Genomic DNA, 14,745 nt, shown 5'->3' with positions numbered 1-14,745 from the left:
CTGGGCACAGGGAAGAGGCTGGAAGTCAGATGTCAATGAACATTTTATAAAATAATGTGTTTTAATAATAAATGTAATAAAATAAAATTGGGCCGAAAAACAAAGGATGTAACTCCCCTGGCTGGATCCCATCATAGTCCAGCATTGATTGATTTATTTTAAATTGTTGCTACTGAGAAATTTCCACGGATAACAAAAGCACATATACCATCTAAAAGGCCAGCATTTTGTTTCTAATAGCAGCCAATCTAATGCCTCTGGGAAGCTTACAAGTAAGGCAAGGGGATTCATTCTGATGTGTTTGCAAGGAGACTGGATGATACAGTGCTGAAACCCTACACTTCCCAGTGCACTTTCCTTATTGCAAAAAATCCGATCTTACAGGGAAGTGGGGTCATTGGGCAAAACCTCCCAGTCAACTCTTAACTGAACAACCTGTCCGTATGTGACTGAAATGCACCTGAAAAGAGCGAGACTCTGGCAACAAACCCGGTTTGGAAATAAATGGTGCTGCTTTTTTAAAAAAGCTACTGCCCGGATCATAAGAAGTAATAGCTTCGCTCTATTCCGTGTTGGTCAGGCTGCAAGTGGAGCTATGTGGCCAGTTCTGGGGTCACATTTGAGGGAGGACATTGGCCAAATGAAGTGTGTCTAGGAAGAGGGTGACCAGGAAGATGAGCGGTTCAGAAACCATTTCCTGTGAGGAACTGCTGAAAGAGTTCGGTATATTTATATTGGGAAAAAGGTTTGGTGAGCGGATGGGGGAGGGGGGCAGCTAAAGAGTTGGACTAGAACCAATGGCTGGAAAACTGCAGAGAAGTAGGTGCCGGCTAAACTGAAGGAGAAACTTCTTAATAGGAAAAGCTGTTTAACGGCGGAACAGACTGCCTCACTGTGGGAATGTCGAGGAAGGTAGGAGAGGATATATCGTATTTTGATATTATCCCTCCTCACTCACGCTAGTGAGCGAACAGCAGAGCACATTCCCTTTTCAACTTATTGGAAGCAAGTTGATGATTCGTTAGAATCCTTTAATTAAGCAGTCCAGTCTGGCTTGTTCCTGCTTAAGTTTCCCCTTCATTCCCCTCTTAAAATAATAACACAACACAGTCTTCTTTAAAAGTAAGAATAAAGTTTTACTCACATTCAGTTCACAGCAGTGATCTGAAGGCAAGCCTTATCTTGTGGTTACAGTGAAAAGAAGTCTGAGCTACATCTCAGCTTGTGGTCTCCATCCTTTGTGAAGGTCGAGCCATGCGCTGGCTAAGAGCCAGGAGAGCGAGAGTCCAAGAGAGAGATGGTTGCATGGCCAACCCTTTTATCTGGTCAGCTAGGGTCACGCCCATCTACCTGATCACACACAGGGAGAGGAAGCTCCACAGCAGGTATGACAGGAAGTCCTCCCTGTCTGGAGCCACATTCCTCTGTGTGTCCATTCTAGGCAACAGGAAAATGTTGTATTTGACTGCTCTCCCACAATCAGGAATGGGGGGCTCTCCTTTACTGGAGAGGCTAGGGGCAGCCATCTGCCAGGGACACGCTGGTTGCATCCTGTATTGCAGATCCTGCTCTAAGCAAGGAGTTAAGACTAGTTGACTTCTGAGGACCCCATGATTCTGGCAAAAAACACACACACCAAAAAACAACCCAACCCAAGGACAAGGCAAATTAAACACTGTATTACAGCCACCATGATACAGGTACAGCCACATCAAAGCTGCGTCTCTGCCTTCGTACCTCCTCATAGTATTTCCGCTCCTCCTCTTCAACTTCCTTTTGTGCCTTTTCCCATTCTTCTTTCAACTTGTCCTGCTCTTTCTGATACCTTTCCTGCAGAGTTCCAACACAAGCTGTTAACTTAGGAATTATGGGAGGAGGGAAATTGTTTCCTCAACTGGGTCCAAAGAAGAGCTCCAAATGAATATTTATTTGGAAATGCAACTGCTCTTTGATCAGTAAAAGAAGAAGAAGCAAGACTCGCTAGAATCGAGGATTCCTTCAGAGTGAAAAAGCAATAAAAAAGATATTTGAAAAACCTTAAAATTTAACATAACCCCCCCCCCAGGAGTTGCTAGCCTTCCTCTTCCATAATGCCTGGCTCACTTTTTGACATTTCATTTGCCTGTGTTAAAATATTTGGAATGGGAGTTGGGGAAAATACACTACAATGTCATAACGAGGGATGAAGTTTATTGACTTACGCACTGAGGAAAGAGAAACACAGAAAAGGGAGGAAGCAGAAAAACTGATACAGGGAAGAACAGAGAAGGCGAAGAATATACAGGGTGAACATTGACTATTTGTTTCAGAAAGTTGCTTGTCTGTTTGCTATGCATTCGGGCATCTCTTATGATATTGTAAACAAATATTACGTGATGGTTCCTGAGATCACGTAGCAGGTTTTTGTCTATGTTTGGATAAAATGGGCTACGATTTGGAATCAAGATGGTGGACTGAACCTTTCAAAATTTCACTGATTTTAAGAGCTGATTTCAAAACTGCACTGATTTTTTTTTGTTTCTTTGTTTCTTAGAATTCCCAAGAAACTATGGGTATGAGGGTGCTAGTATAGATGCAATAGTGGGTGATAAAGATGGTACTCAGGTATGAAAAAACTGAAAAGCCTTACTTTTCACAAAGTTTTAGTGCCTTAGTCCTTCCTCCTCCAATGACTGTGACATCAGCTATAATTCTATGAGATATTTTGGTGTGGGCAAAGGATAAGACTCAGTGCTGTAAGGAAAATCACCTAACTTTTAGAAATACCCACTAAAATTAAAAAAATGAAATCTCCCTAAGCTAGATAATATTTTTTCAATCCCTGGTTCAACCTTCAATTTTATATTTATCTGAAATCATAAGGCAGCATGGCTATGACATGTTTGATTAGCAGCTGATCAAATTTTGATTGCTATCTGAAACAAAAACCATTCTCAGCCATAAAACAGAAGGCAAAGGAGGAGGGAGGGAGGGAGGGAGGGAGAGGGAGGGAGGGAGGGAGGGAGAGAGAGAGAGAGAGAGAGAGAGAGAGAGAGAGAGAGAACTAACAAAAAAATCCACTATACTTGGAAACATGGGACATACATTTTCATTTGGCTAGGTTTGCATCAGAGTTTAACTGAGGTTCATAGATATATTGACTTTGGCAGTAATCTAATCAGGATAAACTGCTGCCAGTAAAATTTTAATGAAAGATGAAGAACTATGTCAGCTTATAAGATAAACAGACAACATATAAAGGTCTTAAGTGGAGAAGATGACAACTAGTCAAGTAGTTGATTGTTCTAGAGTGGAATTATTTTCTAAAAAATATATTCTCAATGAATACCCATTTTCTGAATTAAAAAAGTAACCCTTCAAATCGTATTCACTTCCCAACATCCCTATGCCTAGCCTTTAAAATGTGTATCAATAAAATGCATATCATCAACACCACTATGTTGCACTTCTGCTGAGAGTTTTGTATGCTTTTCTCTTTCATGGAAAAATCTGGGAGCCAGTCAAGGTCTCTAGATGAATGGGGAGTCAAAGGATTATGTGAATAATCAGCACATGTGGCTCAAGTTTTAAGGAAAACTTCTCAACTATGGAAAGGTAGGCTTGGGAGAAATTTCAGAAGCCACTCCTCAAAAACCAGGTAGAATACAAATGTAATAAACAAATAAGGATGGGAAGTACCTGAAGTACCCGCTCCTGTTCATGCTGCCATCGTTCTTGTCGCTTACGCTCCTCCTCTGGGTCCCAAGACCAGCAACCAAAGCGCTGAAATAAAGTTGATGGATACCATTAAAGGATAGGAATACATACCAGAAAATGAGAAGTTCCACGCTGCTTTCAATGTTTATTACTTTAACACACACACACACACCAAAAAAGCCTGAAGCATTTTCTTTGGGAATAATAGGGACAGAGGTCCCCAAAATGTTGGTTAAATTGTTTATGTCCATTAAATTGTTTGTGGCCATATCCAGAACTCTGTATGCACAGAAATGGAAAGAAGTGCAGTGGTTGTTAAATGCAATCTGTTCTGGAAGTCATTTGACTTCCGAAACGTTTGTCAACCGAGGTGCAATGGGAGGTCGGCAATTCCATTGAGTAAATGGAGAAACGCACTTCGGAAGCCGTTCAACTTCCAAGGCGTGTTCGAAAACGGAAGCATTCACTTCCGGGTTTTTGGTATTCGGGTTCTGAATAATTCAGCTTCTGACATGCTTGAAAACTGAGGTTCCACTGTACCAACGGTAGAGGAGTGGACTTTGAAATTACTGGACTATATGGAGGTGGCGAAAATTCGAGGGGAGGGGAAACCTCTCAAATATATTCATACATACACATCATCTCTCTCCAGTAACGGACAAGGAAAGTTCTACCTATGGAAGTTGGCTTCTGCATGCGCAACCAGCGTGGGGACAAATATGCCCAGAATGCAATTTCCACCAGCCCCATTGTCATTGTTCAAGATGTGGACCCATATATGTTTACGTCAACAGAGGAGTGCTGGGAACAATCGATACAAATGCACCTTTGCATTTAATGTGCAGATTTTTAAAAATGTAAACAGCAGCTGAGAATAGGGTGAGAATAGGCATGGAGGGGAAAATATAATCCTTTCCTCCCTTGCTGTGTTCTTGCGGAAAATTCCTCCTCAGAAGGTGGTATTGTGAGAATGCCCCACTGGTGACAATGCCCTGATCCCATTAATTCCCACTGATCCTATTTGCGCTTTTAAAACAACTGCTTATTAAATGGAAAGATGCACTGAGCGTCATGTGTAGTTTGGCCATCAACAATATTTTTAAAAACTGTGTCCTAATTAGGGCTGGAAAAAGCATTCAACTTCTTTGTTTTCTTCTTTTGATCTGACACATTCCAAATGTTGTGCTTTCTAGGCACACAGAAGGGAAGAAAAATGCTGAAAATAAATTAATTTAAGGCTTGGGAAAGCCAGCCACATAAGTAATTCACAATTAAGTCTGGGAACAAATAAAAAAAACCAGGTGATACTTTTCACAAGAGAAAAAACACCCATAACTTACATTTGATTTGTCACTGTTCTCAGTGCCAGCTGCATGGAGAGAAGAACAATTGCAATTAAAAATGCCAAAACGTAAGATTATTTTTCAAATGAGAGGCATCATTTATTTACATGTATTTTTACACCTTGAAAGGGTTTCCAACGCTAACAAGTTAAAACTGACAAGTTAAAACTGCAGCCATTAATCTCAGATTTTAGCAGGTTCTTGGGCAAGGTGTCCTCATCTCCCTGAATGGGCTTTTGCTTCCTTGCAGCTCTCCCCCCCCCCCTTGTCCTCTCCCTCTTAGGGATGCTTAAGAATTTCACACTGCCTACACTATTCAGCAGGTCTTCAGTTTTCACCCTTCTCCAAAATTTGAAATGCAACTCTGAGCTCAAGACACATGCCGAAGTACATTTAAAAATCAGCATTTCGGGGTAACTGACATACCAAAAAAGTGTGATTCTTTGTGCAGGTTTCCCCTCTCTTTCTAAATGTGCATATTGATGGAGAAATGCAAAAGAACAAAGGTGTGAATAAACTCATGAGAAACTGGCACAGGCTGGAAACCGACTGATCCATCTATCCCTATTTGCCCCAGGCCCAATGTGCTGCAGAATACCGTATTTTTCACTCTATAAAACACACTTTTCCCCCTCCAAAAATTAAGGTGAAATGTGTGTGCGTCTTATGCAATGAATGCAGGCTCCATGGCTTCAGCGTTGCTTTTGCTGAAGCCTGGAGAGCGAGAGGGGTCATGTGCACTGACCCCTCTTGCTCTCCAGGCTTCAGGGATAGCCGCCCGAAGCCTCCGGAGCGCAGTGGGAGCTCCCGCTGCGTCCAAAGGCTTCATCTTGTTGGAGCTCCCGCTGCGCTCCGGAGGCTTCGCGTTGCTTTTGCAACTGGAGAGGCGCTGCAGAGATTTTCCTCTCTGTTCAGCGCCCCTTCAGTGAAGCAGGAGGAGAAATGGAAGGGGCTCCTTTTCTCCTGCCGCTTCGCTGAAGGAGCACTGCACAGAGAGGGAGAGAATTGTTTTTTCTTGTTCTCCCCCTCTAAAATTAGGTGCGTCTTATGGTCGGGTGCGTTCTATAGAGCGAAAAATACAGTAAGTGCCCTTTCTCTGTGATCCTGTCACTCACTGGGCTTGGAGAGGACAGGTGAGAGCAACAGCAAGTAAGGGGGATGAATAGCAAGGCCAATGGGCTCAGGGTCAGAGGTAAGTTGCCTGCTTAGCAGTTGCCCAGTTCTGTCAATTTGTGACGGCGACCTCTTTAGGATGAATCCATGCAGAAAAAGATATCAAGAGTCTACAAATCTTTCCTTAATAATCTGCAACTTTTTAGAGAGAGAAACCCCCTGAGAAAGCAGACAGACCAACCTCTATGCAGCTGGAGAAAGGACAGCATCAGCATTAAGTCAACTTTAGGTTCTAAGCTACTGCTGGCTACCAACAGCTACTGCTTTTGGCCACATCTAAGTGCCACATGCTATCTAAGCTCTATTTCCCCCCTACGCTGAGCCATGTGGGGAAAGGGAATGTGTCACTCCAGCGCAACAGTTACCAAGAGAGCTCTTGCCATTTTTGGTTCTGACCTTGATAGCTTTGCAGTATTATGGAGCGAATTAAAAAAGTAGATGGTGGCATCGCTCTGTTATACATCAAAGGCGAGCTCTTTGCCAACTACGCGACTGGGAAAGGCACTCTCTACGAAAGCAAGGAGGACGGGCAGAGATACTAGCTGTGGACACGTTCTTCTAGAAGACACCTATGCGGCGTAGCAAGAGGGCAGGCCGCCGCATCCGAGGCCAACACTTTACCTGACTGTGAGAAAAATTGGTAGCGCCGCCAGGAGTTCCGAACCTTAAGCGGAACGCTGGGGCTGTTGGGCGACTCTAGAGTGGACGGCAGGCCGGGGGGGGGGGCGGACAGAACAAAACAAAAGACACGACACTGTGAAAGGAAAGCAGAGACCAGAGAGCAGCCAAGAGACTCGAGAAGATGATTAACAAATCTTGTGAAAGTGGGCTGGTTGGTTCTAGCTTCCCATGGAGAGGGTTGTCCCAGGGAAGATGGAGCAAGCTTGTTTTCTCCTACCTTGGAGGCCAGAATCTGAACCAATGGCTTCAAGTTACAGGAAAGGAGATTCCAACTAAATATCAGGAATAACCTTCAGACTGTAAGAGCTGTTTGACAGTGGAATAGGCTCCCATGAGAGGAGGTGGACTCTCCTTCCTTGGAGGTTTTTAAGCAGAGGTTGGATGGCCCTACTCGAGTGTAGGCTCAACTCCTGACACACCTGTCATGTATTTGAGATTCCAGCAGCCCGTCTTAGGCCCAGAATGATGGGAGAAAAGGAAGGGGCAGAATGAAGACTGAACAAATAATAAATAAACAAAAGGTTTCCATGGTGCTTCTTGTCGAAGGTCTGAAGGCACTCTACAGTCCCTGTTCGCCCAGTACTTCAGTCTACAGAAGTCTCCTCCTCCCACCTTCCTGCTGTCAGCGAAGGAACGGTCCTAGGAAAAGGTATCAGCCTTTTCCAGGGACAGTCCTCACACTACGGGTTGCCTGTTCTGCTTCTGAATAGAGGTTAAGAATACCAGAGCAAGGGCGAGCTTGGTTCAGTGCCTCCAGGCTGCTGGAAGATCACAATCCCATTATGATTCAGCTTTATTCTGCCATTGCCAACCATGGGAGAAGTCTACTCAGGGACATAAGGAACACCAACTCCTTTCTTCATGAAAGCCAGCAAGCAAGTGAACCAACCAAGAAGTCCTCAGGTAACTGTAGTTCCCCCCCTCAAACTCAGAAATTATCATAAAGAGTTTTAGAACAAGCCAACTTCAAAACTTGTCTTGTGATCCTGGCTTGTTCTGAAACTGTAAACTATGGTTCCCCCAGTTTGGATGAAAAATAAAACTGTGGTTAATGGAAGACTTCCTGGTTCGTTTGCTCCTGACATGGAGAGGGGAATGAAGAGGTTGTGTGTGTGGTCAAAAGGCCTGCCATAACTTGTATTATTACTTTTTAAAGCAAAAGTATGATGTTACAGACTTGTCCTCTACCCCTCTGGCAAATCAAATGTTCAAGGATGCACTGAGACTACACCCCTAATTCTTCCTCCCTCCCCACTTCCTGTTTCGTTTACCTTGTGGGGCAGAATTCTGCAAAACCACTTGGCTCCTCTCAGGGATTATCTTCAAAAGTGGAATTATGATGCCTCCATCTTGCACAGGGGCGTCCAAAGTCTCTACCTAGGCCAATTTTTGAAGACTAGAATCAGTTCTAAGACAACAAAATAGAATACAAAATATAGACCCTCCTTTTTAGCACTGCCTATCGATGGGTTTCTTAGCTGCACTAATTAAACAGTCTAGGCTGTATCAGATAAACAGGATATTCTGCCTAACTTGCATTTATTTATTACGGAATATATGGTCTGCTTTTTCTAACCAAACAGATGCACTGAAGGGGCTAGAAGTCATAAAGACAGACACATGGAAATCACAAAACAGCTTGTCTGAATATAATTGCTTTAATTTGTTTATGAAAACAAATGAGGATATCTAAACTTTTTTTTGCTTGTTTGTTTGCATTGGCTGACATAATTCACAATGCATTTTCCCTTATCACCTCCTTCCTGTGTAGTTACAGTCCTACATCTGTCCGAACAGGAATATACAGTGGTGCCCCGCAAGACGAATGCCTCGCAAGACGAAAAACTCACTAGATGAAAGGTTTTCGCGTTTTTTGAGCTGCTTCGCAAGATGAATTTCCCTATGGGCTTGCTTCGCAAGACGAAAACGTCTTGCAAGTTTGTTTTCTTTTTCTTAACACCGTTAATACAGTTGCGACTTGACTTCGAGGAGCAACTCATAGAACGCGGTGTGGTAGCCTTTTTGAGGTTTTTGAAGACTTTGGTGATTTTTGAAGCTTTTCCAAAACTTTCCCGACACCGTGCTTCGCAAGACGAAAAATTCGCTAGACGAAAAAACTCGCGGAACAAATTAATTTCGTCTTGCGAGGCACCACTGTATTAGACGAAATTTCCGGCTCTGCAGATGCATAAATGAAGCTTGCTTTTTAATCTTCTAAATCTATTTGCAAGCTAGAACTGACTAACAGAAAAGTATTCTTTCCCTTTTTGTGCGAACGCTTTCCCATGAAGGGTACACATCTCCTCGTGGGAAAGATGAGCACATTCCATCTTCACATGGTGGAAATGCAAAACAAAAATCAGCTGTGTATCTTGCATTTTGCTGGTCAGTCTAGACAACACGCAAAATGTGTCATTAGGAACTATTCTGTACTCTCAAAAAAATTAATAATAGCTACGTATGGGCCCTGTTCTCTAGTGGCAGCTAGACTGGTGACTGGGAGTGGCCACCGGGACCATATAACACCAGTCGTAGGATCTACACAGTCGTAGGAGCCAGTGTGGTGTAGTGGTTAAGAGCAATAGACTCGTAATCTGGTGAACCGGGTTTGCGTCTCCGCTCCTCCACATGCAGCTGCTGGTGACCTTGGACTAGTCACTCTTCTTTGATGTCTCTCAGCCCCACTCACCTCACAGTGTTTGTTGTGGGGGAGGAAGGGAAAGGAGAATGTTAGCCGCTTTGAGACTCCTTTGGGTAGTGATAAAGCGGGATATCAAATCTAAACTCTTCTTCTTCTTACACTGGCTCCCAGTACGTTTCCAAGCACAATTCAAAGTGTTGGTGCTTTCCTTTAAAGCCCTAAAAGGCCTTGGTCCAGTATACCTGAAGGAGTGTCTCCACCTCCATCCTTCAGCCTGGACGCTGAGGTCCAGCGTCGAGGGCCTTCTGGCCGTCCCCTCACTGAGAGAAGTGGAGTTACAGGGAACCAGGCAGAGGACCTTTCTCAGCAGTGGTGCCCTCCCTGTGCAACACCCTCCCATCAGGTGTCAAGGAGATAAAGAACTACACCTGAAGGCAGCCCTTTATCAGGAAGTTTTTAAAGTTTGACATTTTATTAGGTTTTTAATATGTGTTGGAAGCTGCCCAGAGTGGCTGCAGCAATCCAGCCAGATGGGTGGGATATTATTATTATTATTATTATTATTATTATTATTATTATTATTATTATTATTGCAGTGTGTGGCAAGGGAAAGTTTCCCTCATTTGTATTGTTGAAGGGCAGTGAAACTGAAGGGGCAGTGCTGCTTGGTCTGCTGTTCTCATCTTGATGAAAACCATCCTTGGGATGCTATTAGTACAGAAAAGAAGAATAATTTTTCAGACTAATAGCAGAGTGCAGGAGGAGGGATTTTTATTGGGATTATGGCAGTGGACAGAAGAATTGACCCTCCCAGTGAAAATCAGCTCCCTCATTCCTGTTATCTGATAGAAGAGAATACCCTGATGTAGTTTTTAACCGATGCATTAAGCCTCATGTCTAGAATCATCCTCAACTGTACGTTTTAGTGCATCACGCTACCTTCTGGATAACTGGTGCTTCTACATCCTTCAGTTGCCCCCTTTCAAGTTTCTTCGGTTCCTCATTTGAGCCCATTTCCTTGCGATGATTACTGAGGGAAGAGTTTGTGACGGAAGAGAACTCCGCCATGGCCACAGTAGGGCTGGCACGGGAAACGGTTGTGCTGAATTCTTTGTGGTCTGAAGAAGGATTGGGGGAACAAGGGAAAAGCAAACAAACAAACAAAATCAATCAGGACGATTAAATAAGAAAGAGAAGTGCAGCCTCATGTCAAGAATGTTGAAAATGTTATCCAATAAAAAGACACACAGAAAACATATTCAGAAACGTTTATCTGAGCATATACTGTTGCTTTGTTTTAATTCTCATTTCATGTAATTGTTGCATGTCATATGTCTAAGTGTGTGTGTGTGTGTGTGTGTGTGTAGACACAGAGAAGAAAAATCCAAGGTAGACAATGGCCACTATTTCTAGAAAGCAGAAAGAATAAACAGGGCCACAACTTTCAGCCAGCTAGAAACAGTGCTTTTTTTCCTAAAGAAAATGTTTAGGGGTACTCTCATTTTCCTCCTCATACTGAAATACTGTCCCTCAATGAGGTCAAACTTAGATGCACAAAAGTTTTAGGGGTATGTGTACCCCTTTGTCCCCCCCCCCAGAAAAAAGCACTGGTTAGAAATATGAAGTTGACTAAAGTGATGCCCCAAACTATCAGACAATACACTCAAAAGATTCAGAAGGGGTGCAGATGGGGGAAGAGAGGGGTGGAGGTGAAGAAAGTGGAGAGGGAGAAGGGGAGGAAAATCTAGACGAAGAAAAAGAATAAGAAGAGACAGATAACAAGGAACAGTAGATCTAACTTAGATTCGACCACTTACTGATTGTACATTAAAAATGACTTTAAAAATAACCTCGTGGAATGTGAACAGGCTCAACAATAAAAATAAAAGAAATCAAATTGCTCATGTATTGCTTAAAAAGAACCTTGACATAATTTGTCTACAAGAAACTCATGTAACAAGAAAACATAAAAGAATTTTAAGTAATAAGAAATTAGGGTTGGACTTTGTAGCATCGGATAATGTCAAGAAAAGAGGAGTGGTATTATATATAAAAGAAAAACTTGATCCAAAACTAATACATAAAGACGAAGAGGGGAGAACGATAGTAGTACAGATCACCCATCAAGGAGAAAAGATAATTGTGGTTGGGATATATGCACCCAATGACAAAAAATCAGCATTTTATTCTGAACTAGGTAACAAATTGTTAGAATGGATGGACCAACAATTGATATTGATGGGGGACTTTAATGGAGTGGTTCTCCCAAACTTGGATAGATCAATAAGAAAACAGGAAATGAGGGAGGGCAAATTACCGAAAGCCTTCTTCGAATTAGTGGAAAATTTGGGACTAATTGATGCTTGGAGATTTAAAAACCCCACGATAAAACAATTTACTTTCTTTTCAAACCCAAATCAAAGCTGGGGGAGAATAGACCATATTTGGATTTTGAAGGAATTGACGCAAAGAGTAATTAAGACTGAAATCCTCCCACAAACCTTATCTGATCACAATCCAGTATATATGGAGGTAAAAGGAAAAGACTTTAGAACATTAAGATGGAAAATGAATGAAAATCTATTCAATGATCAAAATATAGTAAAGCAAAAGAGACAACTGAGGAATATTTTAAGTGGAATTTGAATAAAGAAACATCTCTAGAAATGGTGTGGGACGCTGGGAAGGCCGTCATGAGGGGTTTCCTAATACGGAAAAATAGCATCTCAAAAAAGAAAAAAGAGAAAAGGAAAGAAGAAATCTTATTACATCTCATGGAGAATGAAAGACAACTAACCATTAAACCAGGAGATGAAATAATAAAACAAAACATAAGGATGCTACAAGCTCAATTTTCTATGATAGTGAACCAGGAGATTGAATGGAGGATCAAAATGATGAAACAAAAGAACTTTGAATCAGCAAATAAGATAGGAAAATACCTGGCGTGGCAATTAAGAGAGAGGAAAAAACAAAACATGATATGTAAGATAAGGGATGGAGAAAGGATAGTGGAGGACCCAAAAGAGATAAAGAAGATATTTCAGAAATATTATAAGGAATTATACAAAAGAGAAAAAGAGATAGATAATGAGATAGAAGATTACTTGAAAAAATACCAATTGCAACAGATCACGACTGAAGAAAGAGAATATCTAAATCAGACAATTACAGAGGAAGAAATTAGGAAAGTAATAAAAAAAAATGAGAACAGGAAAAGCGCCGGGGCCAGATGGTATCTCGGCTAAATATTATAAAATATTAAGTGATCAACTTTCCCCAGTGCTATGTGAAGTCATGAATAATGTATTAAAAGAAGGGAGAATTCCAAACACCTGGAAAGAAGCGTATATCACCTTAATCCCTAAAAAAGATACAGATGGCTTAGAGGTAAAAAATTATAGACCTATCTCGTTATTAAATAACGACTATAAACTATTCGCAGACGTACTGGCGGAAAGGTTAAAAAAAAGTCTTAAATAAAAGAATCCATAAAGACCAAACGGGTTTCCTCCCGGGGAGACAATTGAAAGACAACATAAGAAATGTGATAGACATTATTGAATATTTGGATAGTAGAATAGACAAACAAGCGGCGCTGATCTTTATTGATGCCGAGAAGGCATTTGACAATGTCTCCTGGCGTTTCATGAAGGAAAATTTAAAAACGATGCGAGTTGGTGAAGGATTTAGAAAAGGTATTGAGGCTATTTATCAAGAGCAAAATGCCAAACTTATAATAAACAACAATATATTGGAGGCCTTTGATATTGCCAAAGGGACTAGGCAAGGCTGTCCCTTATCCCCTTTGTTATTTATAACAGTGTTGGAAGTGTTTAATAAAAGGTTAAGGGAAACACTAGAGGTTAAAGGAATTAAGGTAGGAAGTAAGGAATTCAAAATAAAAGCATTTGCAGATGACCTGATATTAACAGTGGAAGATCCTAAGAACAGTCTACAAGAAGCCTTACAGAAACTAGAAGAATTCGGAAAAGTGGCAGGTCTCAAGCTTAACAGGAATAAGACCAAAATGATAACAAAAAATATAACCAAGGAAGATATAGTAGAGCTAGAACAAAGGATGGGAATTACGGTTGCTAAGAGGGTAAAATATTTAGGAGTGTGGATCACAGCAAAAAATGTAAACTTATACAAAGATAATTATGAGGCTACTTGGAAGGGTGTCAAGAAAGATTTAGAAATCTGGGAGAGATCGAAACTTTCCTTCTTAGGGAGGATTTCGGTTATTAAAATGAATGTCCTGCCCAGAATGTTATTTTTGTTTCAAACTATACCAGTAATGAAAGGACTAAAACAGTGTAAAGATTGGCAAAGGATCTTAGTGAGATTCATTTGGCAGGGGAAAAGATCACGAATAAAAATGAAAATATTGGTAGATAAAAAAGAAAGAGGGGGTTTTTCTTTACCAGATTTGAGTTTATATTATGAAGCGGCTTGTTTAACGTGGGTGAAAGACTAGATAAAGCTAGAGAATACTGATATCTTGGATTTAGAGGGCTTTGATAACAGGTACGGGTGGCACTCGTACCTGTGGTACGAAAAGGTGAAAGTTCATAGAGGCTTTCTAAATCATATAATTAGAGGACCATTATTTCAAGTATGGGAAAGAAATAAGAACCTGCTGGAAAAGAAAACTCCATGGTGGATCTCACCAATAGATGTCTTAACTGTCAAAAAAACTAACATGGAAGGGGAAAAAGCCACCTATGAAGAACTTATCAATAAAACTGATCAGGGCATAAAACTCAAGCCCTATGAGGAGGTAAAGAATGTACTTACGGGGTGGCTGCAATACCATCAAGTGAATGATCTGTTAAAAGATGATAAAAAGAAACTGGAATTTGAAGATAAAAAATCTAAATTTAATGTGGAAGTCATAGAAGGTAAAAACAAAACATTATCTAGGATGTATGACCTCTTACTGGATTGGTATACAAAAGACGAAGAGGTGAAGGAGGCCATGATAAAATGGGCCATAGATATTGGTTACAACATTGACTTTGTAAAGTGGCAAGAATTGTGGAATGTAAATATGAAATTCACGGCGTGTACGGCACTAAGGGAGAATCTCTGGAAGATGATTTATAGGTGGTATCTCACACCAGTGAAATTGGCTAAGATTTACAAACTGAAGATTAAGAAATGCTGGAAATGTGGAGAGGGGGATGGTGAGTTCTATCATATGTGGTG

General features: G+C 41.3%; 1 protein-coding gene across 12 annotated transcripts in view; it reads right to left on the bottom strand.

Annotated features, from left to right (window-relative positions):
• The window catches only part of LIMCH1 (LIM and calponin homology domains 1), a 216,150-nt gene that overhangs the window by 13,188 nt on the left and 188,217 nt on the right, over positions 1-14,745 (bottom strand). For 11 of the 12 annotated variants that reach the window (XM_082237988.1, XM_082237993.1, XM_082237992.1 and 8 more), the window contains 5 exons: positions 10,474-10,652; positions 8,165-8,270; positions 5,037-5,065; positions 3,679-3,762; positions 1,738-1,830 (listed from right to left, as the gene is read on the bottom strand). In XM_082237988.1, the coding sequence (XP_082094114.1) occupies positions 1,738-1,830; positions 3,679-3,762; positions 5,037-5,065; positions 8,165-8,270; positions 10,474-10,652 (491 nt within the window). The remainder of the gene's footprint in view (positions 1-1,737; positions 1,831-3,678; positions 3,763-5,036; positions 5,066-8,164; positions 8,271-10,473; positions 10,653-14,745) is intronic. The other variant, XM_082237995.1, reaches the window with a different exon arrangement.

Source organism: Podarcis vaucheri (genome assembly GCF_965113315.1).
Source record: "Podarcis vaucheri genome assembly, chromosome: 9".
Lineage (NCBI taxonomy): Eukaryota > Metazoa > Chordata > Lepidosauria > Squamata > Lacertidae > Podarcis > Podarcis vaucheri.
Note: the sequence above shows the minus strand (reverse complement) of the source record. Positions and strands in the feature narration are given on the sequence as shown.